The sequence below is a fragment of the Nipponia nippon genome, unplaced genomic scaffold, assembly GCF_047370975.1.
Source record: "Nipponia nippon isolate SJK-2023a ecotype South Korea unplaced genomic scaffold, ASM4737097v1 scaffold_2, whole genome shotgun sequence".
NCBI lineage: Eukaryota > Metazoa > Chordata > Aves > Pelecaniformes > Threskiornithidae > Nipponia > Nipponia nippon.
Window position 1 is genome coordinate 121,957,821 of NW_028262336.1, and position 24,727 is coordinate 121,982,547.

At 39.6% G+C, this 24,727-nt stretch overlaps 1 protein-coding gene across 1 annotated transcript in view; it reads right to left on the reverse strand.

Annotated features, from left to right (window-relative positions):
* The window catches only part of TYR (tyrosinase), a 49,114-nt gene extending 25,164 nt beyond the window's left edge, over window positions 1-23,950 (reverse strand). The window contains exons 1-3 of the mRNA XM_009470379.2: window positions 23,108-23,950; window positions 12,895-13,111; window positions 2,666-2,813 (exon numbers count right to left, since the gene is read on the reverse strand). Of these exons, the coding sequence (XP_009468654.1) occupies window positions 2,666-2,813; window positions 12,895-13,111; window positions 23,108-23,950 (1,208 nt within the window). The remainder of the gene's footprint in view (window positions 1-2,665; window positions 2,814-12,894; window positions 13,112-23,107) is intronic.
* Window positions 23,951-24,727: the final 777 nt, after the last annotated feature.

The window sequence follows — 24,727 nt, forward strand, 5'->3', positions numbered from 1 at the left end:
ATGGGAAAGAAACACATCTCCAGGAGATGTGAGTTTGGGAGAGCAAACTACACCCTCAGTTTCACCCGAAGAATTTGCAGTGGAGTGAGGAATCCCTCTTCTGAGTCCTACATGGATGCTCAAAGTGATGGACCATTCTTGATTTCTTGACACAGAGCTGTTCCTTGCCTTTGTAAGACCCAGCAGACTTGTGGTTGCTGGAGTCCAGTCTTTTTACACCCTTTGCCAGTAAACCCCCATCTCACAACTTTTCATGTCCTCACCAAGGTGTGGAAGAGATGTTGTCCTCAGCAGAAAATTTAGTTAAAAAGTTAGTTAAAAGCCCATTGGCCCAATTTAGTGATAGCGATCAGCTCAAAAGTGTTCTGCCCAAATGAGAGAAGTTGATATGGACCAAAAAAAAAAAATGCTTCTGCTGCTGTGGAGACTGTTTTTCCCATTTCCTCTATTCTTTATATTCTTGCTTGCCTCTCAGAAAAGAACTTCTTCGCAGCCCTTCAGATTTAAAGTCTATGTAGGAGAGGAACAGGGTTTTTTTAAATGTACTGTATGTACCTATCAGTCACCTACTTATTAATTATAACTAAAAGCATGATTAAACTGTCATGGATAAGGCTGCTAAGTAACCTTAATCATGCTAATGCATTTCTGTCACTTATACAAAAGGCAGCATTATTATCAGTTTTTACATCCGTGTGTATTAAAGCCCATATACACAGCAGCTGCAGAGCACTGGTAACGTTCTTTCTGCCACAGATGGGATGCGGTTGCATCATGGATATCTGTATTGCTCATATAGTGCCTGTGCAGTGATTTATTTCCTCAACACTAGCAGGATTTAATGATGTTACCTTTTGCAAATAATTTTGCCTTCTAAAATGGATAACAACTACAGTTATGAAAAGTATTTCCAGAAGCTTATAATGACTACAACTGAAATTCCTCTGTGGGATAGGTCAGCATGAAGACCAAGGTGCTACTTAAGCCCTGCAATGAGTGGGAGCTAAGAGATGCGTAGGTCTTATACAAGTGTGAATGTCTAAGGAAAACAATTCTTTTGATATTGTGGAGCATAATGTTTTCCCTTCCCTGTTCCTTTTCTCTGAATATTCAATTGATCCATTTTTTAATAGCCTAGATGTTGGAAAGTTAATTTCCAGGTGCCAAACTTGAAATTTGTAACCACACCTGAAACCTTTGTGTATCCATCCTGTCAAGCAGTCAATGGGTGGATATGGTAAATCACAGCTAAGCTACACCATTTAACTTTTTAAATGTTCTGAAGAAATGATTTTCACTGAAAAGAGATTCAAAACTGACACCTCCAGGAGGCTAATTTTACTCTACGGTATTAGGAGCAGGACAGGTGGGTCACCCTTTGAAGGAACCATTCCACTGATGCCTGGGTGACCTGCTTAGACTTGGTGCCCTGTTTCTGGATGGGTAAAGTATGAAGAATACAACCATTAGGCTCATTAAATATACAAACTATGGAGAAAAAGCCCAACTTCAAATTTATCTTTTACACTGACTAGCTTTTTGGTTAAATACGATAAAGTTTTATATAAGACTTTTGGCGTGAACTGCCTGAAACTTCAGGGCAAGATGATGTCTGCAAGATAATGTCTGCAAGATGTAATCTGCATCCCTCCCGTGCTGTATGCCTCAGTGACCCAAACAGATAAACCATTTCGGTTTTCATCTGAATAAGTGCCTTGCTGCATGCAGGCAGGGTCTCCGTCAGTAGGTATCTGAGCATACAAATTTGTGAAAAGTTTGTACAGGGTAGTAGATCTTTTGTTCTAAGCATCTAAGTAGCCAAGTCACGGCCAGTGTATGGTGGGAAAGTAGAGGAAATTGGTAAGAAAATTTAAACTACTCCAGAACAAGTGGTGTTTGTGTGGCTTTTACAGTCCTTTGCTTAGCTAACTTTCTTTTTTATAGCTATTTAGTCATCACAGTTTGGCGTAATACAGTCCACAGTAAATTGTTTGTAGCCATTCGCATGTATTATAGTGACACAGAAATTTGTAAGGTCACCATTAAATCTTGGAATGCTGTCCTTAACATAGCAATTTCACTCTTTTCTTGCAAAACTGTGCTCCCCTACCCTTTCTTATTAATAAACATGATATCCTTCTGTTTGCTTTCCTTTCATTCTGCACAGCTGTACTCTTTTATCGAAAGACAGTCACAATTTTGTTTGTCACACTCAAATACAGATTTTTTCTTCTTTATTTATGAATAACATGCTTGGATTTTCCTTATGGAATAGAAATTAAAACAGCACTGACATTTAGAATGCAAAGGAATTGCTCCAACTGATTATAGTTGTGTTAAAATGAGTCACGCACTTTTGGTCCAAACTTCCTGACATGCACATGCATATATATTAATCACTATGACATCACTGAAGAACTATTTTTACCTTAGTAATAAAAGCTGAATGCATTTATCAACTTTTCAAATTATATTTAATCCAGTGAACATACAGACAGGTTAGGAAAGACACTTGGTCTCAAATAATAAGAGAGCTCAATTCTACATGTCTGAAAATGCTGTGCATGTAATGGCATGTAAAATATTTGCAGTTTTGAAATGTAGGTGAAAAGCACACTGTAAAAACACAAAATAAATTAGGTTTACTGAGAAGAATTAAACTCACCTGTCAACAAATGCATGGTGTAGTACAAAGATAGGATCATTTGCAGAGCCTTGTACTTGGGACATGGAGCCATTCATGTAGATGTGAAGTGCATTATGTAAACCGCTTTGAGATATGTTTGATATTGCAGTCCGTGGATCAGCAAAGCCTGTATATTCAAGAGGAAATCGTACGCTGATATGACAATGTGTATAATTCTTTTTCCAGTAAGACCGAAGATCAAAGTACCTAGTTTCACTTCATTTACGTTCAGCTTTTTAGACAGGGCTTAGGAAAACATGTAAAGGAGTGCTAATGTATTTCAAAGGCATAGCAAAGATGAAATTAGAATAAGCTAAATTAAAACTCCTGCCATGTAGCTAATGCAGCTTGTCAGCGAATGTACTGCTTAATTGCTTTATATTTTAAATTTCTTTGTCCATTGTGTCTGGCTGTTAAAAGGTAACATAATCCATGCAGATATTTATGCATGTACATTTATTCATGTTGAGAAAATTTATTCACTTTATTTTCATTTTTGATCTCTATAATTAAAGGTTCCTAAGATAAAACAAGCTATTGTATCTCATCATATACTGAGTCATTTAATATTGTTTGTCTCTATAGAACATGTTCTTTTATTGACAGGAGCCAACACAATACCAGCTATAATATTTACAAAAGGATTTGTTAAATAATCAATAATCTTCCATGGTCAGACTTCCAGGATGAAAGTCTGTGGATTGCTGTTATTTTAGAGGGTGCTTAAAATATGGCCTTTGAGAAGAGGTCACACAGACTGACTCCCAAATAAGAAACACCGGAAGATGAGTCTACATCAGTTTTTGTTTTGGTAGCCTGGCCATTCCTCAGCTCTGATGTTGGTAGCCCTTCTCTGCATCCTGACAGTGAAGCTTCCTCCCTACTTGTAAGGACTTCTAATAAAAGTCAACTCAACCATCTGATGCTTCTCTGGGATTTTTCAGGAGAATAAAAGCAGAAATATGTTGTCCTCCCAGTCTCTTTCTTAACCTGATTCTAGTCCTACTATTTAACCCACGCTACAAAACCTCTCTGTTCTCTCTCTTTGATTTGGTTCCTGAAGATGTCTCGTTTTCACAATTTCTGTAAGGTGTAGGACGAAGAAGCATAGTGGACGCATATTAAAACATCTTTACAAATTAATAATCAAATAAAAAGGGCTGTGAACAATATGCTTGTTGTGCTGATCCTCAGTGTTTTCCCAATATTGCTGCAGTTTGTCAAGTCTGCAAGGTGGGGAAAAGAAAGATCTCAGCTCTTCTCTTTGGGAAATGCCTCACGCACTTTGAACACTTGCTTTATTTACTTATTTGGACCAAGAACTAGCATTTGAATGAGGATCAGCAGTATAGTTTTGAAGTGAATCTCCCAATAGTCCTTCTGTTTCATGCTGTGACTCACATCACAGGGCAATATGTGACTTTGCAAGCTGAATTCCTTTTGGAGGAAATCTAAAATGTGCCAGCCATCAGTGGGTGTTCTGTTCATGGGTTTGAACTAGAGCTGGTCTGAAAGAAACCCTTCCCTGTCAAAACCCTCGTGTATAACATGGAAGTCAGGTCCTCAGTATCAACTGTTTTGCTCTTTGGATTTGCTCCTCTTTGAGTCACACAAAGTATTAATTGAGACGTGGCTAGAGATGCCTTATGAGGAGAGTCATACTCTGTGAACTTGGAAACCTGAGTTTTATACCCCATTGGGACTCTGATCTTCTGTGTGAAATGATTGCAACTCTTTGAGAACCTCTTCAAGCAAGGGAAAAGCTTCCAGCATAAAAACATTGATAACTGTAATAAGGATCAAATCATAGCTGTAGCATCCTGGAACCAATATACCATAATAATCATCCATCTTCCTGATTGTAATGGTATCACAAGGATTTTGAGAAATTCAAGGGAAGTCAGAGAACAAATCATAATCAGGACGGCTGGAGGATGCAGAGTTGGCTTATGATGAAAACTGTAAGACTTCAAAGCTGAATGAGTCTGGATATAGGAGAGAAACAGGAACATGTTGATGCCTATAGATAACTGCAGGTTTTAAGTACATCAGATGTGGACTGGGATTATTGAAGACACTGCATGGTGACATAAACAGCAACGGGCAGAAGTTCTCGAAGGGAAAATCTTGCCCACAGAAATGTGCCTGATGGTGAATGCTATGTTACCTAGATTTCACTCAGATGAAACAGCAGAATAAAATTTTACCAAATGTACTATGAAGAATGATGTACATCCACAGTCTGGCCAGAACTCACAGGAACCGATGGCAACAATTTTGGCCGCCTTTGCTGATGGCCACCGCAGGTGATCACTGGGATCAGTTGATGTAGCAATATTAGGAAATTTCTGTGACTATTAACTGGAAATTTTCTGTCTGTACATCATTCTGAAGCAACACTTCCACTTATATGCAGCTGCATTATAAGTATGTTTAAGGAAAGATAGACTTCACATAGAGTTTAGGCAGAAGGCTAGATATTTTATGTCAGACTTGGGATACTTCTTAAAATTTCTTAATACATTGAAGACACTTGATCTAATCATTCATAAAAATATACAGAATAGTTATTTTGGCTCTGGACAACTTTTCATGGAACATCTGCACACAAGCAATTTATCTTAATCAAAATTTCTGTAACTGGGAGAGCTTTAGCAACTTCACCCCCCAGCTCCTAGTTAATTGGGGTACATTCTGTCAGTGTTAAAATTGACATCATGTTTAACCATGTGCACGAGAAGTTCTAATATCTGATTTCTTGTTATGAAAACTCCATATAAATTGTAAAGCTAGCAGGAATAAAACCACTGTGTGGTGTCACTTTATTTTATTAGCCAGGGCCTTACTCTTTTCTCTCAGACTTTTTAAAAGATTTCAGGGAGAATCAGCTATTCAGGATGATATACTATGAAATGGGGTAGAGCCAATTAAAAAGAATATGTGAAAACATGAGAATTTTTTCAGAGTACAGGAAACTTCACTGCAATGTCTGCAGTAAAACCATGTCTACAGAAAATGTGAGGCTACAGATCTACGAGTGCAGTCAGGTGAAGTAAGAGCTCCCTGCCTCTAGATAGGGGAACTCCACTTTCCCCACCTGCCTTGCTCCATGCTGTGCTCCATGTGTTAACTGCAGCTCTTGTCAGTCCTTCTGTGAACTGATTTAACTCACTAATCTGGCAGAAGACTACCCTGGAGTTTGGGATCTCAATTTTTTCCCAGGCTACTGAGATACTGTATCTCATGTAGGGATATGATGGGAACCAGTGTTGGTACCAAAAAAGGAAGGAGAGCAACTGACTGGTAGATGGAGGAGATTGCATAGAGAAGCAGGGTTGTCCCCGATGGCGGTGAGCTGTTAAATCATCTGGCCAGTATAGGAAGCTGTAGCATTCAGACATCCTTTTAAACCTTCATTTAATTATGGTACATTAGAAATAGCCATTATGGCATGCATCACCGAAGTGAATGGAATTTTTACCAGTGATTTCAATGAGAGAAAAATCACATTTTTAAGAGAACATAAACCTGGTTCTGATCCTTCTGATAGCACTGTAAATCAGCAACAGTGATTCAGTGGATTTGCAGTAGCTTCACTGGATCCAGGCCAAATTAAATCAGTTGAGGATTTAGCCTAAAGTTTATTATAGGAGGAGCTAAAGATGCCACTCAGAATTAAGGCTACTTGACAGTTTTTAGGAGTATATATAGGTGGTTCTCATTGAACATGCAGTTGGGTCAGGTGTATGTCTTTTAATAGAGTATTTAATTATATTAACTGTGGATTTTACAATCTAATAATGGAGACCACAGAAGTCCATGTACAAAGTGCAAATGTATTGAAAGTGGGTAGTGTTTACCGCAGTTGCTCATTTGCCACTGATTGAAGCACTGTAAGTACGCTTAGCAGAGGGTATGCAGGGCTTGGAGAGCATTAGCAGCATTCAGTGATACAGGAATGGAGGAACCATTCCGACAATCCCATCTCCTCTGATTATCTTAGTGGCCTGCTTAACATCTGTGGCATCCCTAACATCACTGAGCAATTCATAACAGTTTTGCAGGTGTTTTTTCTATCTGCAAAACTGTTTTTCTTTTACAAAATAAATTTTAGTTTTGTATGACTTTCTAGGCCAGTGGTTAGGACAGCAGGGACTTTAAAGGTCAAATTCTGCTTTGTATGTTGAGGGGTTTGAGTGCACCCTCAGGGGATTGAGTGCACCTTCAGTAAGTTTGCAGGCAACACCAAGTTGGGCAGGAGTGTTAATCTGCTGGAGGGCAGGAAGGCCCTACAGAGGGACCTGGACAGGCTGGATCAATGGGCCAAGGCCAACTGTATGAGGTTCAACAAGGCTCAGTGCCGAGTCCTGCACTTCAGTCACAACAACCCCATGCAATGCTACAGGCTTGGGGAAGAATGGCTGGAGAGCTGCCTGGTGGAAAACGACCTGGGGGAGTTGGTTGACAGCCACCTGAATACGAGCCAACAGTGTGCTCAGGTGGCCAAGAAGGCCAATAGTATCCTGGCTTGTGTCAGAAATAGTGTGGCCAGCAGGACTAGGGCAGTGATTGTCCCCTTGTACTCAGCACTGGTGAGGCCGCACCTCGAGTACTGTGTTCAGTTTTGGGCCCCTCACTACAGGAAAGACATTGAGATGCTGGAGCATGTCCAGAGAAGGGCAACGAAGCTGGTGAAGGGTCTGGAGCACAAGTCTTATGAGGAGTGGCTGAGGAACTGGGGTTGTTTATCCTGGAGAAAAGGAGGCTGAGGGGAGACCTTGTCGCTCTCTACAACTACCTGAAAGGAGGCTGTAGTGAGGTGGGGGTCAGCCTCTTCTCCCAAGTAACAAGTGATAGGACAAGAGCAAATGGTCTCAAGTTGCACCAGGGGAGGTTTAGATTGGATATTAGAAAAAAATTTCTTCACTGAAAGGGTTGTCAAGCATTGGAACAGGCTGCCCAAGGCAACGGTGGAGTCCCCATCCTTGGACGTATTTAAAAGATGTGTAGTTGTGGTGCTTAGGGACATGGTTTAGTGGTGGACTTGGCAGTGTTAGGTTTGTGATTGGCCTTAATGATCTTAAGGGGGTTTTCCAACCTAAATGATTCTATGATTCTATCAGTCTATATCTGAGTCCAGCTGGCTGATATACTTAGTCTCACTCTCCCTGAGGATGGTTTTTTCTTTAATAAGGATTTCACATTTTAGAGTAGTTCAAGTCAGATAGATGCGTTTACTTTGTAATAGGAAGAAAGATATACATATAAGAATTTTAAGGCCATACCCTTGCTGGTCTTTGAGGTTAGTGATGTTCTTCTGGCTTATGTTCGTGGAGTTTTTCTGCCATTGGGAATCTCACAGGAAATTTTCAGGGTTAATCTTATATATTTTCTCAAGCAATGTTATTGCTACAATCCCTCTAGAGTGAGGTAACTGCAAGATCTGCAGAATTTGGCCTAGGGGGCTGTAGTAAATGAAAGTTTGTGATTATCTAATTTAGATCGTGTCACCATCTAGTTTTTTTCTTAAAACAACTCTTGCAGAGCTTCACTGTGATCTGGGTTGAACAGTCTTCCTAGTTCTCTGGTAATGACCCTCTGCATCCTGACAACACTCTCTCAATGTGCAGCATAAATTTACCCAGAAGTTGAGAGTTTGAGCTGGCTGTAGGCTAAAACCTTTTTAATTCAAAGGTTTCTGTCAGCAGACTTCATTTTGAGAAATCATTTTTCATTAGCTATATGGATCGCAGTGAAAATACTAAGAAAAGTTTTCCAGATGAAAATCTCTCAGAAAAAAAGGAAAATATCCTATTAAAATGAAATTACATTTTGAAGTGTTTGATGTTTTATTCCATTATTTCATGACAGAACAGCAGTAACAGTACATAATTGTGACAGACAGTGGAATGCTATGACATGGCTTGACTTGATACCATGTGTCATGAGTTAATTCATGAATAAGGAAAGTGATACAGAGTTTTAGAAATTTTTTTTAAATGTTCTTTTGTCACTTTCTGCAAAACTTAGAAGGCACTGATTTTCATTGGAAGTTGCCATGAAGAAAATAATTTCAAATGTGGAATTTGGTCATAAAGAAAAAGTAATTATGTTTTTCAGCCATCTCTTATTCTGAGGAGCTAGCATTCAAGGTGTCACACCAAAACTGAACTGCACAGAGAAGAAACCCAACTATTTAATTTGCAGTCAGCTAATCCATTTCTGATCTCACCTGCTGCTTATAAACTAGCCTGATTTTCTGTTCTCTTCTTATATCCATGAAGTGCCCAATGAAGTCAACAGTGTTCCCCAGTTAGGGCCATGATTCAACAAATCCTATTTAAAATAATTGCTTCCACTTCAAGGGGCAACATACACACTGTTTTTAACATGTTGTTTCTCAGTCAAAGCAGAAACTGGCCTGTCCCAAAGTGAGAGGGCAACCCCTGTGCTCGACCTCAGGGGGGTGGTGGTTTTATTGAATAATATTGACCATTGCTGTTTATGGCTGTTGTGGTTTCTCTTCAGTGACACATTTTCTGCTCTATAGCAGCAGTTTCTATCAGTCAAACACAGATTCAGCCTGCGCTGTTGGCATCTGCTCATAATGATGTTAATACCTACCCCTTCAAAGGGTAAAAAGATGTTGTCTTTGTTCCAGTGCACTTAAGCACGGAAGAGCATAAAATTTTGCCCAGAAGTGGTTCTTCTACGTGATCGTTCTTCTAAGTCATCACAGGTGTTTTCCATTACAGAACTAAAACTGAGGAGTAAATCTCACATTGGTGTAAATCAGGAGCCACTCAATTATGGCCACTGGCTTGGTTCTGGTCATCTTTTGTAAATCTAGGGTAACTCCAGTAAAGTCAAGGCACTTACTTTGGATTTATTTTGGATCTAAAAGAGATTAGAATTTGACCTTAGGTGTATCGGCACAAACTTGTGTAAACAAGTAAAGAAGGATTGAAAAGCTTTTTGCTTAGAAAAAGAAGTAAATGTTAGGAACTATAAAGTGTTAGCAGGTTTGTAAGAATGCTGTCACACAGAAGTGGGCACTGGCACAATAAATGCAAGCTGGCAATTTAAGCTTGGCATCTGTACACAACAAAAAACTAAGCAGGCCATTTGTAAGAAAGAAGCTAACACAATATGGGGTTTTTTGGCAGTAAAGATAGTTTAAAAACTTTCCACCATCTTTTTCAACATTAGCCATGTATTCTTGGCTTCGCATTGCAGTTCACTATCTTGTTAGTTAAATAAGTTAGTTGACAGAAACATTTGTGGTCCTGTGGTGTAAAGTTGAGTGTTGAAATAATTCAGGTTAAAAAATAAAATATCGTCAAAGAAAAAAAATGAAAAAAGCTGTCTCAGAATGACACTCTGTCTGATGGAATAAGCTCCATCTCTGTAGCAATATAGATAAATGCCTACTGAGCCACATCTGGCTCACATTCAGACAGACTCCTCACCAAAAGACCCCCTTATTGTGGAACACTGTGGACACAGTTTCATTCCAGTGATCTCTGGCTCTAGTGAAATGTTCTTATGGAAAGAAAGGTAACGTCACTTTGTTGACCTTTACTCTCTTCCATACCAGCTCTTGGGCACTGTAGATCTCCTTTAGCTAGGCTACAAAAGTTAGACAACAATATAGGCTCTGGTAATTATGCTGGGAGTTAGACTCTGAGCAAACACGGTCACTTTCTTAACAGGCTTTCCCCTAGAATAGAGAGGATCTAATGTTAGATTGTTTTGATTTTTTGGTTTCATGTCTACAGAACTTCTAAGGAGGGGACATTCATTGTCTCAGTCTTACCCTACTGAGCTTTTCCTCACTGTGCTACAGCTTCCCAGGCTCCCTCCACATAGATCCTAGGACTTGCAAAGGTCCACGTTCACTGCCAGGAGAAAAGGAGCTGCTCAATGTCTTTTCTTCCCTTTTCAAATCACATGTGAGGGATCCTACGGATGCTCTCAAAGGGCTACAGTGCGTGTCAGGGAGGGCACATCTAGGTGGACTGATAGAACAGGCATGCTCTGCCCCTGAGTTGAGCTAACTGGATGTATCCAGAAGCCATGCAGTACTATGACCAAGATAATATACGCTGCTTCTGTAGCTACCTAAACTGTGTGGCTTCTGAATCATATCTGTCTTGCACACATCCTCAAGAACATGTAGGTTTTTTTCCCCAGTCTATTGGAAGAACTATCTAAATCACATGAAATTCATTAGCGCCTATTGGTGGCGACCATGACATGCCTCATGTGGCATTTGGAGGGCTCTAAATGCCCACAGTGGTGAACTGGAACTTCATAACCTCAGTTAGGAAAAAGATGAACACTATTCATCTTCTGAAGGGTTGTTATACAGAACAAAAGAACTCACTTGGAGGAAAATTTGATTCAGAAGAGCTCTATTCAGATAGAATGACTTGCCATTATTCAGATTAAAACATGACCCTCTTCAATTGTGATTGGCAGATGACACTATGATATTAACAAACACCAGCCATGACTGTGTTTGCTAGCCATGAAATTAAAGTGACAAAGAGACATCAGTAGAGAAAGGGTTTCATAGATTAATCAGACAAAACACTGATTCTGATTTTAGAGTTAAAATAACTTCTTCCTGGCTCTTTGAGAACTGTAGGTGCTTTCCCAAGCATTGTGCAATTCTGTTGAACATCTATGTCATTGCTTTTTTTTCAAATAACTTATTTTCAATAGGAAAATGTATTCATTTGTATCAAAGGGCTATACTTGATCTATGATTCTGTTTAGCTGTCAGTTTAGACTTAGTGTTGACAAGAAGTAGGTTTTGCCCTTTTTCTGCAAGAACTCATGAATTATTGTTATTTAATGAGCAGTCATGTACTGAAATTTATGGTTTGTGAGTGAGTGGTCCATTCTGACTCTGTCTTCTCAGTAAACTCGTATGTGGCTCTGCATAACTTCCATAGACTGTGCCTTTGCTTTTGTTTACAACACTAGCAGCATGAAAGTAGACCCTCATTATTTCATTACTTGTTTGCTTTAATTTCCTTTTCTCTACTTCTCCCATTCCACCCTTTGCATCTATTCACATACTTCATGGAGAAAAATGTGAGCAAACCTCTACTCAATTACGTCACCTTTTTCTTTTTCAAACTTCACGTGGTTGCCTTTTTCAAAGGTAGAAAGCACAGCTCTGTCCAGAGCTGGAATTAATTGATGTCTGGATTCTCTGTTGGCTTCAGCAGACAAATTCCACAGTTTTGGTTGTTTTCAGAGCAGAAACTTGTTCACTTTTTTTTCCCAAGAAAGCTTTATGGCATTCCATGCAGCATTAAGAGTAATACTGAACATATTAAAAGCCTTGCTTTCTTATCCTCACACTAACTCCTATATTGCGTTATTTTGGCCCTTGCACAGTTCCTTGCAAGCAAAAATCTCTGGGACATCAAAAGCAGATCATATTTGATTCAGTTGACACATGATACTGTGGCAATATTTATTGATAAATATATAATGTGCTATCCTTGTCTATTAGCAATTTAGCAGATTCAGAAGAGATTGGGTAAACAGATAATTAAGAATAACTATTCCTTTTAGCAAAGAACCCTTGTTTACTAGCAAATTAGGAACATTCAAACCAGGTTGGATAGTTAGAAAATTAAAATAACTAAATTCTATTGGAAATGATACTAAGGATCATTTTTGAGGTATAACTTAATCCCTAATCCTTAGAGTTTGGGGAGAAGTCTGCAGTGGAGTTCACAGTGGCAGGATGCAGACATAACATGCCAACTTGGCAGCATCCTTTTTCACCCTTGCTGTTCACCCTGGCCTCTGAAAGACAGTGGATTCCAGGACAAACCTGTAACCCACATGGACGTGGTTATGATCATGTGTACGTAGATTATTAAAAGATCTCCTTTTATGCAGTGCTACCTTTCTTTTCTGTGCCTGGTGCTGACTATAGCAGGAGAAAATATCTCCTAACAGATGGGTTTAGGGTCTGATCTAGTCTATGATTTCTATTTTCTTATTAAATGCCTTTAACGTGGTTCTTTCTGTCTGTTGCTATTCCAGGAGAAAGAATAATGTTTTCTTTCTTTTTTGAGTGGTGCTTCATGGAATCAGCTTAAACTGCGCAGAGTTTAAAGACTCTAACCCCAGAGAGAATCAATTTACAGATGGAAATGGCATAACAGAATAAAACATGTTACCTTCCAAAGTGTTTCGGAAACTGTAATTGGCCATTTTATCCATGGATCCAGATTCATACTGAGTCAGTGATAGGCAAAATTCAACTTCAGCTGAGGATGGGAGCCTTGGGGTTCTTGATTTATCGTGGTTCCCAGGATTTCGCAGTATAGGCCCCTCACTTGTGGCATTGCATAAAGCCTGTTGGCTGTTGTACTCTTCAGACCGAGTACAAATTACCTGTATAAAACACTTTCTATTAGCAGACTTGCAATTGTAAAAAATAAAAGCAAACAAAAAAGGTACTTCGATTAATTTTTTTAAAGGAGCAAAGAAAATGTAAAATGCAATGTTTATTTAAAAATTAATAAAGAAAAATGTAATGTTTGTTACGAGAATATTTATTATTTTTTAAATTTTCTATGGATGATTTTAATATAAGCTGACTTATTTCATAGAAGACACCCCTCTACTACAGTGCACATTTTGAAATAATACGCTAGTCGATATCTGAAACTACCCATGTGGACTAAGGCATCAATTCTCATTTATGGCCTTCAGCACTAACTGAGGCTAAATTCAGTGTTACCTACCAATGCAGCAGGACACAAACAGATTTAAATCTGCTGCTGCAGTTGCTAAATGGAGGCTTTTTGACCTCAGCAGACTACTGAACAAAGCCATAACCGAAGATTTTTCTCCTCACACAGTAAGAGGGGGAATTGTTGACTTGGAATATGAAAAAAAAAAAATCTGTTTGAGCTTTGTCAGACTAAATGGACACTTAGTTTCACTATGTCTTGATGATGCTATATGTACAAAATGGAAAAAGATGCTGCTCTACTTCAGAGGAATGTTGTGGGGATGAACATATATCACCAGCTGAGATACCATAGTGATGGGTATTGGGAAAGAGACCTTAAATAGAGATATAGATACAGATCTTAAATACTGTCAGAATCCAGCATCATTTATATAAATGTTCTGGGTTCACAGGCAAAGTCCAGTTACCATGGCATAGCAAGTCATTGTTTGTCAGATGATCTGTGGAAGCTGCCAGTCCAATTTGAGACTCCAGGAAGAGCAAAGTAGTTCAATGTAACTTCAAATGATAGCAGCTGGTTCTGGCTGAGTCAAACTCCTTCACATTTGCCATGGGTTAAAAGTGCCCACACAGACTGTCAGTGTCACTAAGGTGCTGCTCAGTATCTTTTTAAGCCGCAATAACTTATTTGTTACCTAAGGACGTGGGTCCTCTGATGACCGTGACCTTTTATAGTAGCCCTCACTGCATCCCCTGCTTGGCCAGTGATCGGAATGAGAGGGAGGATTTTTTTCATATTCTGGTACAATAAACCTACAGGGAGTTAGTACAAGTACTAACTCATATTTCTACTTTATATTCAGAAACTTGCCTGACATGGAGTCAGGATGGAGGATGGAGAAAAATATAATGACACAATGACAAGCAGAATATCAGACTAGAGGGTTTGGTGGGTGTGTATGGTGGTACAGCTGATGGGTCTACGAAAATGAAACAGAACAGCAGTGGCTCAAAAATCCCAGAAGCTGTTTTGTATCCCTTTCAGGTGAGGCTGAAGCTCTGAGCCAAAACTGCTGTCTATTGTTTTGCTTTTTTTTCTGAAAACCCCACCAAAACAAATAAAACTCCAAACCACCAGAGGTCCCTTCAAAATATAGGACTCTGTGGTTAGCAGATAATCAATATGGTTAATGAGAACTTTGTGTGGAGAAAGAACAGATCTCATTACTGAGTGAGACATCACAGGGGAGAAAACGCATAACACTCAAACCTCCAGACTTCTTTCATCCTGGACCTGTACTTCTATTTCATGGACCGAAACACAGAATGAAAAGGTGAGTGAAAGCAATCATATCTGCTGTGAATGGGATGGAAGAACATGAGATTCTCTGTTAGTGAATGAATTGAGTGGGAGATTGATTTCACCAGCACTAGCTGTGTACAAACTGCCAGACTGAAGCAACACTTTAGGACAACCTCTGCAGTCAATAGAGAGAGGCATCTCCAGAGTGTGATTTAGCCCTCCTAAGGCAGATGTCTGGTAGGTGAGAGGTACTTACCTCTAGGGGCGCCTAACTCTCTCTATTGACTAAGTCAATGAAATCAAGTGTGTAAAAAAATCAATGCAGAAACTGTCTCTGGACTGCAATTAGCAAGGGAAGCAAAATTAAGAATGTTCAACTTAATGCTCTGCTTCTACATTAGGATGGGATGAATCACACCCTGGAGGCATGGATGTGCCTCTGAAGTGACTACAGACAGAGCCAAAGGCAAGTTGCTTTGCTGCCTAACTAACTTTTGAAAGAGTGGAAGATGAGATGAATTCTTTTCTAAGTGATTTGACCACGAATTCACAGATAATATATGATGGAGCTGGTGATATAACCTAGATTTCTTAAGAATCTGAAGTTCTTAAATGATAAGTTTCTTATGAATATGAATCTCATGAATAAATTATTCTCATCTTTTTTTTGAGGAGATAAGAAAGCTTATCAGAGAAATTTATCCTTAGAGACTGCTCTATTAGCTGAAATCTGCCCTAGTCTGTTAAAACTATTAAGGTGCCCTTGGAGGCTGTAGGTAGTTGTCCACCAGAGAGTTTCATGTGCACGTTCCCCCCAGAAGCTCACCGAGTGGGTCAGGATTGTACCTCTAAGAGGGACTGAGGACAGGACTGTGCCTCTAAGAAGTCTCTTTTAAGAATCCCCACCAAGAAGGGAGAGGTAGAGACAGGAAGAGACAGTTATAAACACAAAGTGTAGCTACAGTGCTGGTTTTATGACTGTTTTGTGTTACTGAGAGAGTTTATTCCCGTTAGAAGGAAAATAAGGGGATGATTCAGGCTGAGGGAGATGCTCTAGTAATTTCTAGATGCACAAATAAAAATGCACAGTCCTATGTCCCTAGAAGTGCATTAGTGAAGAAGGCAAGTGTGTCTTGGCTGACAGAGCTCAACCCATTTCCCAGTTGGCACTTGGCTCAGAAACTACACACATGTGGATTTTCTGTTTAGCTCTGTTTCCTATGGACCTTATCGAGGTCCATATCTTCTTCTGGCTTCTCTGCCCCGCCATCTCCTATCTTTTCATCCTCTTCCCACTGCCCTGGGCATATATCCCCATTGGGTCTTAAAGAGGAATCGCATGCTGCTTTCAAGACCAGCTTTTCAGATATTCAGACAGAGAATCTTCAAGCAGGAGCTCAAATATATCTAAACAAAGGAACATTTCCCTTCATTCTCTTTATCCATTTCAGTGGGATTTAATGCAACTGTTAATGTTATGAGGCTTATAAATGGTTAGAGTGCTAATTTTTTTATTTTTTTTTTCATTTATGCCTCAGTGTAGCCCTCATTAACTGTCTGACTAACCTAACATACTAAACAGAAGACAGATGCTATAAAGCATCTGGTAACTCATGGTCAACAAATGCCAACATAAGGAGCAGGAATGACCTGTTATCTGTGACCACCTGCTATTTGTTCTGAACTAAAAATTGAAGTCTGGCCATAAAATTTGCCAGGATGCTTTTCCAGAAAGGTGTAACTCAAGTAATATAAATTATGGGTCTATCCTGAAACTATAATTTGCTATTTTATCAACCATGTGATGTGTAAGTGGTAACAGAACACAGGTCAGTTAAATGGCTCTTTCTGGATGTAATTTGAGTAAAGCACACACAAAATGGGTCACATCATTGCCTTCTCTTCATTCAGCAGGAGGACTTTCCACTAGAAACATGCTGTTTTAACACATGATCTTTTGTTCCCTTTCAGAACAGTCCTGAGCAAATTTCTCAGTTCACCCTGGACAAAGTTTTGTATTCAAACTGCACCCCATGCCTGCTCTCCTGCATGCGTAAATTCACCGGCTCCAGGGAAATTTTTAGGAAGATACTCCAAGGAAAAGCTTATGTAAGTAGTTAGCAGAGCAAATACCAGTAGATGGCAGTCCAGAATACACAGCATCGCTCCTGGGCCTTGTAGCACCCAGCAAAAAAAATCTCTCCGTGCACCGCAGTTGAGATCTTTAGCGCAGCTCTCTGTATCATTTCTTAGAAAACAGACTGTAAATGTATGGAAGCGTTGCTGCTGCCTCGCGCCTTTTCACACATGGGAAATCCTTTTGTCTTTTAGTTTGCAACTGCTTGCACAGACTAGCCCCTGTGCCTAAATAAAGTGAATTACAGTACAGGAGTCTTCAGCAGTGTTCAGTCTTTTGTCTGCTCTTTTTAAATTCAAAGCTTTGGGGGTTTTAGTGACAAATTGTTTTTGGTTGCTTTGGACTTATTAGATCTGCGCTCACAGGGACGTGCAATGCAGGTGATATATACCTGAACACTTGGAAAAATGTGATTTTCTACAGTATTGAAATAGCTGCTCACTTACAAAGTGATCTGAATTCCTTAGTTTTCTGGGGAAGTATGGCCACTCAAAGGGTTAATCTGCATCTCTGCTTCCTTTAGAGCTGGTCCCTTGCTCTGCTTCTCTTCTGAGCACACCGAGCAGGAGTCTAACCCTGTCCAGAAACTATATCAGCATGTTTTCATAGTGTTATGCTCCAGGTTAATATAGCGTAAAAGAACCACTTCACACTACAGCCAGAGCAACCACATGACTTGCTTATCTGCGGTGCCCATCCCAGCTCTCCCAAGGGTGTGCGTGATGTGGGCACTTCCTGGCCCTCCTTGACACATCCCCCTGTCTCCGTCTGTCCTACATGGAGTCTAGACTCCTGAACTGGAGCCTTGGGTCCCACTATGCGGCCAAAAGAGATTTTGCACTGATCCTTTGCCTTTCTCTGTCTTTCTGCACTTATTCTCACATCCTTGCTTGGGAACAGGATTAAAATGCAGCCCTCACACTGGATTTAAAACATTTGGCAATTGTAAAGAGGTTTAATTTTTACTTTTTTGGCTGCATTGGGGCCTGGCATAATCTGATCCTAATTAAGTGGCATCCAGAAGCCATTTACTCACCAAACTGGGAAAATGCAAGGAAATCCCCAAATAATCTGCAACAGAACAAACTGTACTTTGGGAGCTTGCTTTTATAGGCAGAACTTTAAAAGGTGCTGTACCTATAGCAGACCAAAAAGTTTTTAAGAGACTGTGTATTTATATCTAGTTCTTCATGTATTTCTGAATATTAGCAGGAATGGAAAGGTAAGTCCTCAGAAAGAGGACTGAATGAAGAGAAAAAAATTTGGAAAGCAAAGCTTTAAAGAAATTCTAAGAAACACCTTTGTGCAAGGATAAGGTCCTTAATTATCTTTCTGACCCTTACGGCATATGCATTAACTGGAGGAGCTGTGAAACTCAAGGTAAAAAGAGATGAGACAAATGTGATGTGACAGCACTGAAACAAACCCAGGGCCTTCGAGGTATTTTCTCAGCCTTCAGTAAAAGCTGGCTGAGTTTCATCTCTTTGCTCAGAGGCAACCCAGAATTGGGGGGTAACTTACACCTCATTCAGCACCTCAAAATGGTGCTGGGATCGAGTAGGAAACTCTGTTATCAATTACGGATGAAATATTCATTGACACTTTCTGGTTTGGCAGACTGTGATTGCCTGCTCTCTGGCTGTCTCCAAGCTGTGCTGTTAGTGTTGCTGTCTCCATGTCTCCTGCAAATTCACAAAGACACATCTCTCTACAGGTAGGTTTCTTTTTCTGGTGAACTATTAACAAAACCCAAGTTTTATGAAATTCCTTAGCTATTAATTTATACATCTCTGAAGATCTTTATCTTTTACACTACACAACTCCTGAGCAAGCACGGCTATATACTAGAGAACAGCCAAGCAACCACAGGCCAAACTCTGCTGTCACCCACTCGTGATCCTGTGGAAGAAGGAGCATTACTTGGAGGTTACAGTGACATAAAGAGGCTGAGGGTACCCGAGTGGCTGCTTCTGCTGTGCCCAGATCCTGATTCCTTCAGGCTGTGGTACTGAGATTTGGCATGTGGAGACTTATCTCTTTGTAACAGGAAATGTTTCAAATTTATAATCCATGTAAGCATATCATTAGGAGACCAGTCTTGATAAACTTTTATTTTACAGTTACTTACTCCATTTGGGCTGTTGTTTTTTACTTCACCAGCCTGTAGCTGGCACCAAAACCTATTAAGTTGCAATAAAAAATAAAGTAATTGAGTTCATGAGATACTCAGGCGTCCACAAGCAGATGGATGTGAGACCTTGGCCTATTTAAGAATCAAGAAGTGTTGGCTTCTGCTGTTTGTATTTTTGAAAATTTCTTGCAGTTTTTAAAGGTGGACATGAAATAGTGCTTCAAATGATCCTCTCAGACTATTTAGCTAGCAATACAGCTCCCTGACAAACTGTGCTTAGAATTAAATAACTGCCTGAATAGCTAAATTTTGGATTTCTTATGAAGTCATATTTTCAGGTAATGGATCTAAAGTGCTATCATTATTAGTTCAGGAGCATTATATCCATTTTCTATTTGTGTAACTTGTTTCCCTTTTGTAGTAGCTTTGCATTTGTGTAAGCGGTTCTGCAGGGTGATACAGAATGAAGCGCTAAGGGAAATTCTCGGTGCTTGCAACAAAGAATTGGCTGCAGGCTTACACCAGCACATCTGAGAGCAGAGAGCTCTCTGCGTTATGCAATTACTTCTCTCAAGTCACTCTTTTTTACGAGAGACTAAATACAGGGGGCTAAAGTTGGTGGTATAGCCTGCTTGCCACAATAGCAAACCTAAAACAGCACTTATATTCTCCTGCTTTATTTTCTTCGGCACACTGTGGGGATCCCCAAACTCTAATGGTCGCTACCAGCAGAAAGATTCTGCTTTTATTTGCAGAAGGCATTTTATGCATTTGTAGCTCTATTAACTTTAGTTAGTTCTCCAAATCAGTTCTGGTGCAGAGGAGAGCAGAATTTCACCTACTACTATTTAAGTGAGGCATAATAATTATTTCTTTAGCAAATCCGTTATCTTGAATAATTACAGAAATGGGAACTAAACAAAAAACCTCTCAAAATGTCATGGAAGAGCTCCATTTCGCACATAGCTTTCCATTAAGTCAGCATGGAATTGCAAAATTTGGTAAAGCATTAGTAGGTGTCATGCAGTCCTAATTCTGAATGCAACACTTGAATCATCACAAACAAGTAACTGAAAACATGAGAAAATCCTTCCCACCTACCCTAAAACATGAGCCAAGCAAACAAATAAAACAACTAAAGATTCCTGATAGTCTTGCTGGTAAAAACAGAGGCAGGAATCAGAAGTTTCACTTAGATGATAAACATGAGAAAAATGTGGTCAGACAATTCACTCAGTTAAGTGGTAACAGCAGCATGTGAGAAGAAAAAGTAAGGCGAAAGCAAGAATTTCAGCATGTATTCATGGGTATCCATGTTGCCATGGCAACTTCTCAATGGAATAAAGTATTTTTGCCTTTCTTTAAGGATTAAAAAAAAAAAAAAGAGATGCTGTTCTGCAAATAGGCACTTTACCTTTTTCTTCAATAAATCTATATCTATTTCCTAACATAGCAGGCATTGTTTTGTTATGCTTTGGAAAGAGACTTAAAATTCTAAAAAGGACACCATATTATAACTATGTTATTCAAAAGGTTTCTCTTGCCCTCTTTTTATTTTGAATGCTTATTAAAAGCCTAAATTCCTTCACATTTCTGGATCCTCCTCTTTTTTTTTTTTTTTTTTTTTCTCTTGCTGTTTAGCTACAGAGCTTGGATAATCAGTGTATTCTGCAGCAGATCTATGGCTGTTTTCCGGTTCAAGCTAAGGCTATTTTTGTTTCCTTTTGATATTCTGGAGTGAGATTCTGATCTCTTACTTTGTGCTACTTGAAGAAACTGCATTGACTAAGTTATTCCATCACAAGCAATTGTTTAAATTTGGATTCAAAGCTAATAAAGAAATATCAGTTTGTGTTGTATCTTCACCCCAAGCTCACTGACTGAAAATGCAGATCTGTTCAGTCTTTCACTCCTCTAGATAAGGCAGCAGAGATATATGTAGATAGAAGATGTTAAAGGGGAATAATACCCTTTGAAGACAAAGTTATTGTACCCCTATTTTGGAAATTTCGATAAAAGTGCAGCATTTCCAGAAGTGGCTGAAAAATATGAGTAATAAGGACCCATTTTCACAAATTACTTGTAAAACTTCAGCAAAGGACTTAGGTGCTACTACATATATACGCTGGCACTGAATATGTTAAACATAGCACAATTTTTATTGTTGCACCTATTAAAGTTATACAAAAATATCTGTTAAAGCAACTTGTTTCATAAAAAAAGTCTTTATTTGCAGAATGTGTTTGTGGGAACTGACCTTAAATTAGAAGTTATAAACCTGACTGTTTCTTAAATATCTTTGTTACTACTTGTAAATTTTCTGGGTACTTATTACCAGGATGGAAAAATTCTAAGAATCTGAATAAGATTAATAGTATCTTTGAAAAAATGAGCTAAACATAACTATCTGACCCCTCCAGGTCTTTTAGAAAATTCTGCTAGCAACTTGCTGATTCCTTTATGCAACCTGCCTCCTACTACCTTGGTTATCTCATCCAGTATACTGTATTGGTAGCTCCGCTTGACACATGTAACCAGTGCAATTCTAATTTCATTTAATCCACTTTAACACTTGTACCATTTTCATATAAATCTTTATTCCACTCAGTGCAGAACAACATCAGATCCACTTCATTCTGGTAATGCAATCAAATTAAGTTAGGAGAGTTCATCCAGATTCATACTGCTAGAAATGAGCAGAATCTTGGAAAATGGGATGAAAATACATGCTTGTAGCTCTGTCTGTTTATGGCTATGCCTACACTGGTAAATTAAATGTGGCCAGGAACTTTCCTGGGCATTGAGGCCAAATGGTGTGAAAAAAATCCATGCCTATGCCAGTAAAACCATCTTAGCCTCCCAAACAGGGTGGTTGTATGCAAACGTTCTCCTGGAAATGGTCCCAGAAAAGTACCTGTTTGGGGGAGAACTAGTCAATACATACAAAACATATGCCAGCAAATGTCCTAAAATAGGTCTGTTACAGTATATGGGAATGTTTGAATTTACAGGTATATACACAGCCTATATTGTTCAGAGGACACAAATCATGACTAAATTCAGTATAACCAGCCCAGTTAGTTGCTGTTTTGTAATGCCAGAATATCAGAGAGCTGCTGGAGCTTGTATCTCTTTCACTTTCCATTAAATCACTAAAACTGCCCAACCTTCATTTGGGCTGTTGATACAGAAATAAATAGAACAAAGATAGATTTACACCAACATAATCATAGACTTCAGTGCCAGAAGGGACTGTTGCTATTGTCATGATGGAGTGCGTCTACGGAAGCCAATAGACCTTTGTACTGTGTTTTAGGCAATGTGGCAGTAATAAGCAAGAGACAAAAAAAAAGTCTAGAAGCTCTCAGTGTTAGGACAGCACAGTATAGTTCAGCTATGTGAGAACATATCACCTGTGTAAATATGTAAATTTACCTCATTTAATTTGCAGTGCTTTTAAGCGGCAGGAATAGCTAGTGAGTTTACTTCTTAGTTCCTTTGAGCAACAGATACTACTTCTTATATATCTTTTGAACTACTGATGTGAATTACACAGCTGGTTCTTCTGCACGCTAAAGATTTCTTTTGTTTGTTTGTTTTTTAATTTGAAAGCAGACAAGCTTAATTAGACAATTTTTAACTCTTGGATGGAAGAAGGCACTGGGAGAGGGGTAGAGCCTCTGAAAACTCTTTGCTTCTATTTCCATCATTCAGTCACCAAATGTCTTGCAATGGTTGTGTGCTACCAATTTGTGTACATAAATCTTGCTTTTTCTCATAGGACTGCTTCAGCAGACCCAAGCCTGTTTAGCCTTGTCTTGATACAAAGGCATAACTTTCCTCCTTCCACCTTAACTTCAGGTTCTTAATTAAGCAGCCTAAATCCTACAGTCAGAGAGAGAAGAGACAAAGAGACAAATGAACAGCTTTAAATGAAGATTAAGTCCACATAAAATCTGATTTACTCTTTGGTAGTGCTTACTTTCTCTCCAGGAACATCTAAGAGAATGCAGCATGGCTAAGCTCCCAGCTTGTGCACCTCACTTAAGTGCCTAGAGTCAGGTAGGATAATTCTGGCACAATCAGCCTTTTCCTTCCCCTTCCCCTTAGCCTGTCCTTACCTGCCACGAGGAGAAAAATGATGCTGGGCTGAGTAAATTAGGGTTGGTGGGATGTCTGCCACCCATGTATTCGTCAGTACAGACCACACAGTCCTCTGCATCTCGCCAGTCCCAGTAAGGGATGGTGAAGTTCTCATCACCTGTTATCTTCTGGATCTCATGTTCCCACATCAGTAGAAAAACCCGATGCCAAGGCAGAAAACCAGGGGCTTCGTGGGCAAAATCAATGTCACGCCACACATTGGACCCACCTAAGAGTGTGTCTCGAGAAGCATAATAATGCATCCACACAAAGAGATCATACACGTTGATGTTTCTGAACATGGGGTTGGAGCCGTTGTTCATCTGAGCATACGTGCCAGTAGCAATAACATAGTCCTGGCTAGGGGTATTCTTTGCCAAGTTAAGGTAGGCAAGAAACTTGTCCTTCTCACTGTTGGTGATCTGGAAGATGTTTCTTCTTGTTCTTACTTGCCTTTCAGTGCAGTTGAGTCCTGAGAAACCAAACTTGCACTCCCCACAGTTGAATCCCATGAAGTTGCCTTCACATATACATGTCCGGTTGTAAAATACAGAGGGCCAGTCCTCTCTGTCGTCCACTCCTGAGAAAGGGAACTGTGGTCCCAGCGGAGCCTGAGAGAGAAGGATGTTCTGGCAGGACCCTCTGCTGGAAAGCTCCCCACAAGGGGACCCGTCTCCATCCCAGGGGGGACAGCACTCCTTCCTCAGCAAGCTTTGCATGTTTGCACAGGCTTTGGGGAACTGCCCGGTGGATCGCTGAAGGATGACTAGCAGAAAAGCCATGGCAAAGAGCGACATCCTCACAGAACAGCAGGAGAGCATCAGCGTTACACTTCAGTGCATGGAGTCCTCTCTCTGACCCCTCTGAAGTCCTGGGTGTGAAAGAAATTCCTCCCCTCCACCAGGAATGCTTCACTGCTGATTTCTGCTACAGTCCACCCTCCAATGTTCTTCCCCATTCCTACCCTGGATGCATTTACACACAAAATACACTTCAGGGTTAATCTGATTATCACATGTTCTGGGTGAAAGCCAAGTGACTTTTTTCCCCACCCCCTACGGGTTTCAAAATACAGGCATTTATTATAAACTTTCATCTTCTGCCTAGCACATGAGTGCTTTCCTCTGGCAATTGGAGAGGAAGTAAAATGAAAATTTGGACACAGAAACAATTGTCAGCTCTTCAAATTCCTTGTTTGATTATATGCTTTAGAGTAAATGGTTGTTTAAAAAAAAGACCCAGAACAATCTGATCAGTTAAATAAGCACAGCGAACCTAAAAATGAGATAAACAATTTGCGGGTAAGCTATCTATTTTTTTCTGAGGATGCAAACGTAAAATGTGGTCAGATTAAGTATGAACATAGGGCAGAACCAGAATAAATGGTTTGGCTTGTCATTTTTATATTTCAGTGTAAGCTACCTTTCCTGGGTCAGCATGCAACAAAGTAACTTCACAAAGGAACCAATAAACTTTTCAAAAAAAAATAATTTTTTGTTCGCCTAGAATCCATAGCACTTTGACAGTTAATGACACACTGAAATCTGCACCCAAAACATCTCCACAGTTTTGTGGGGAATACAGGCAATCTGCCAATA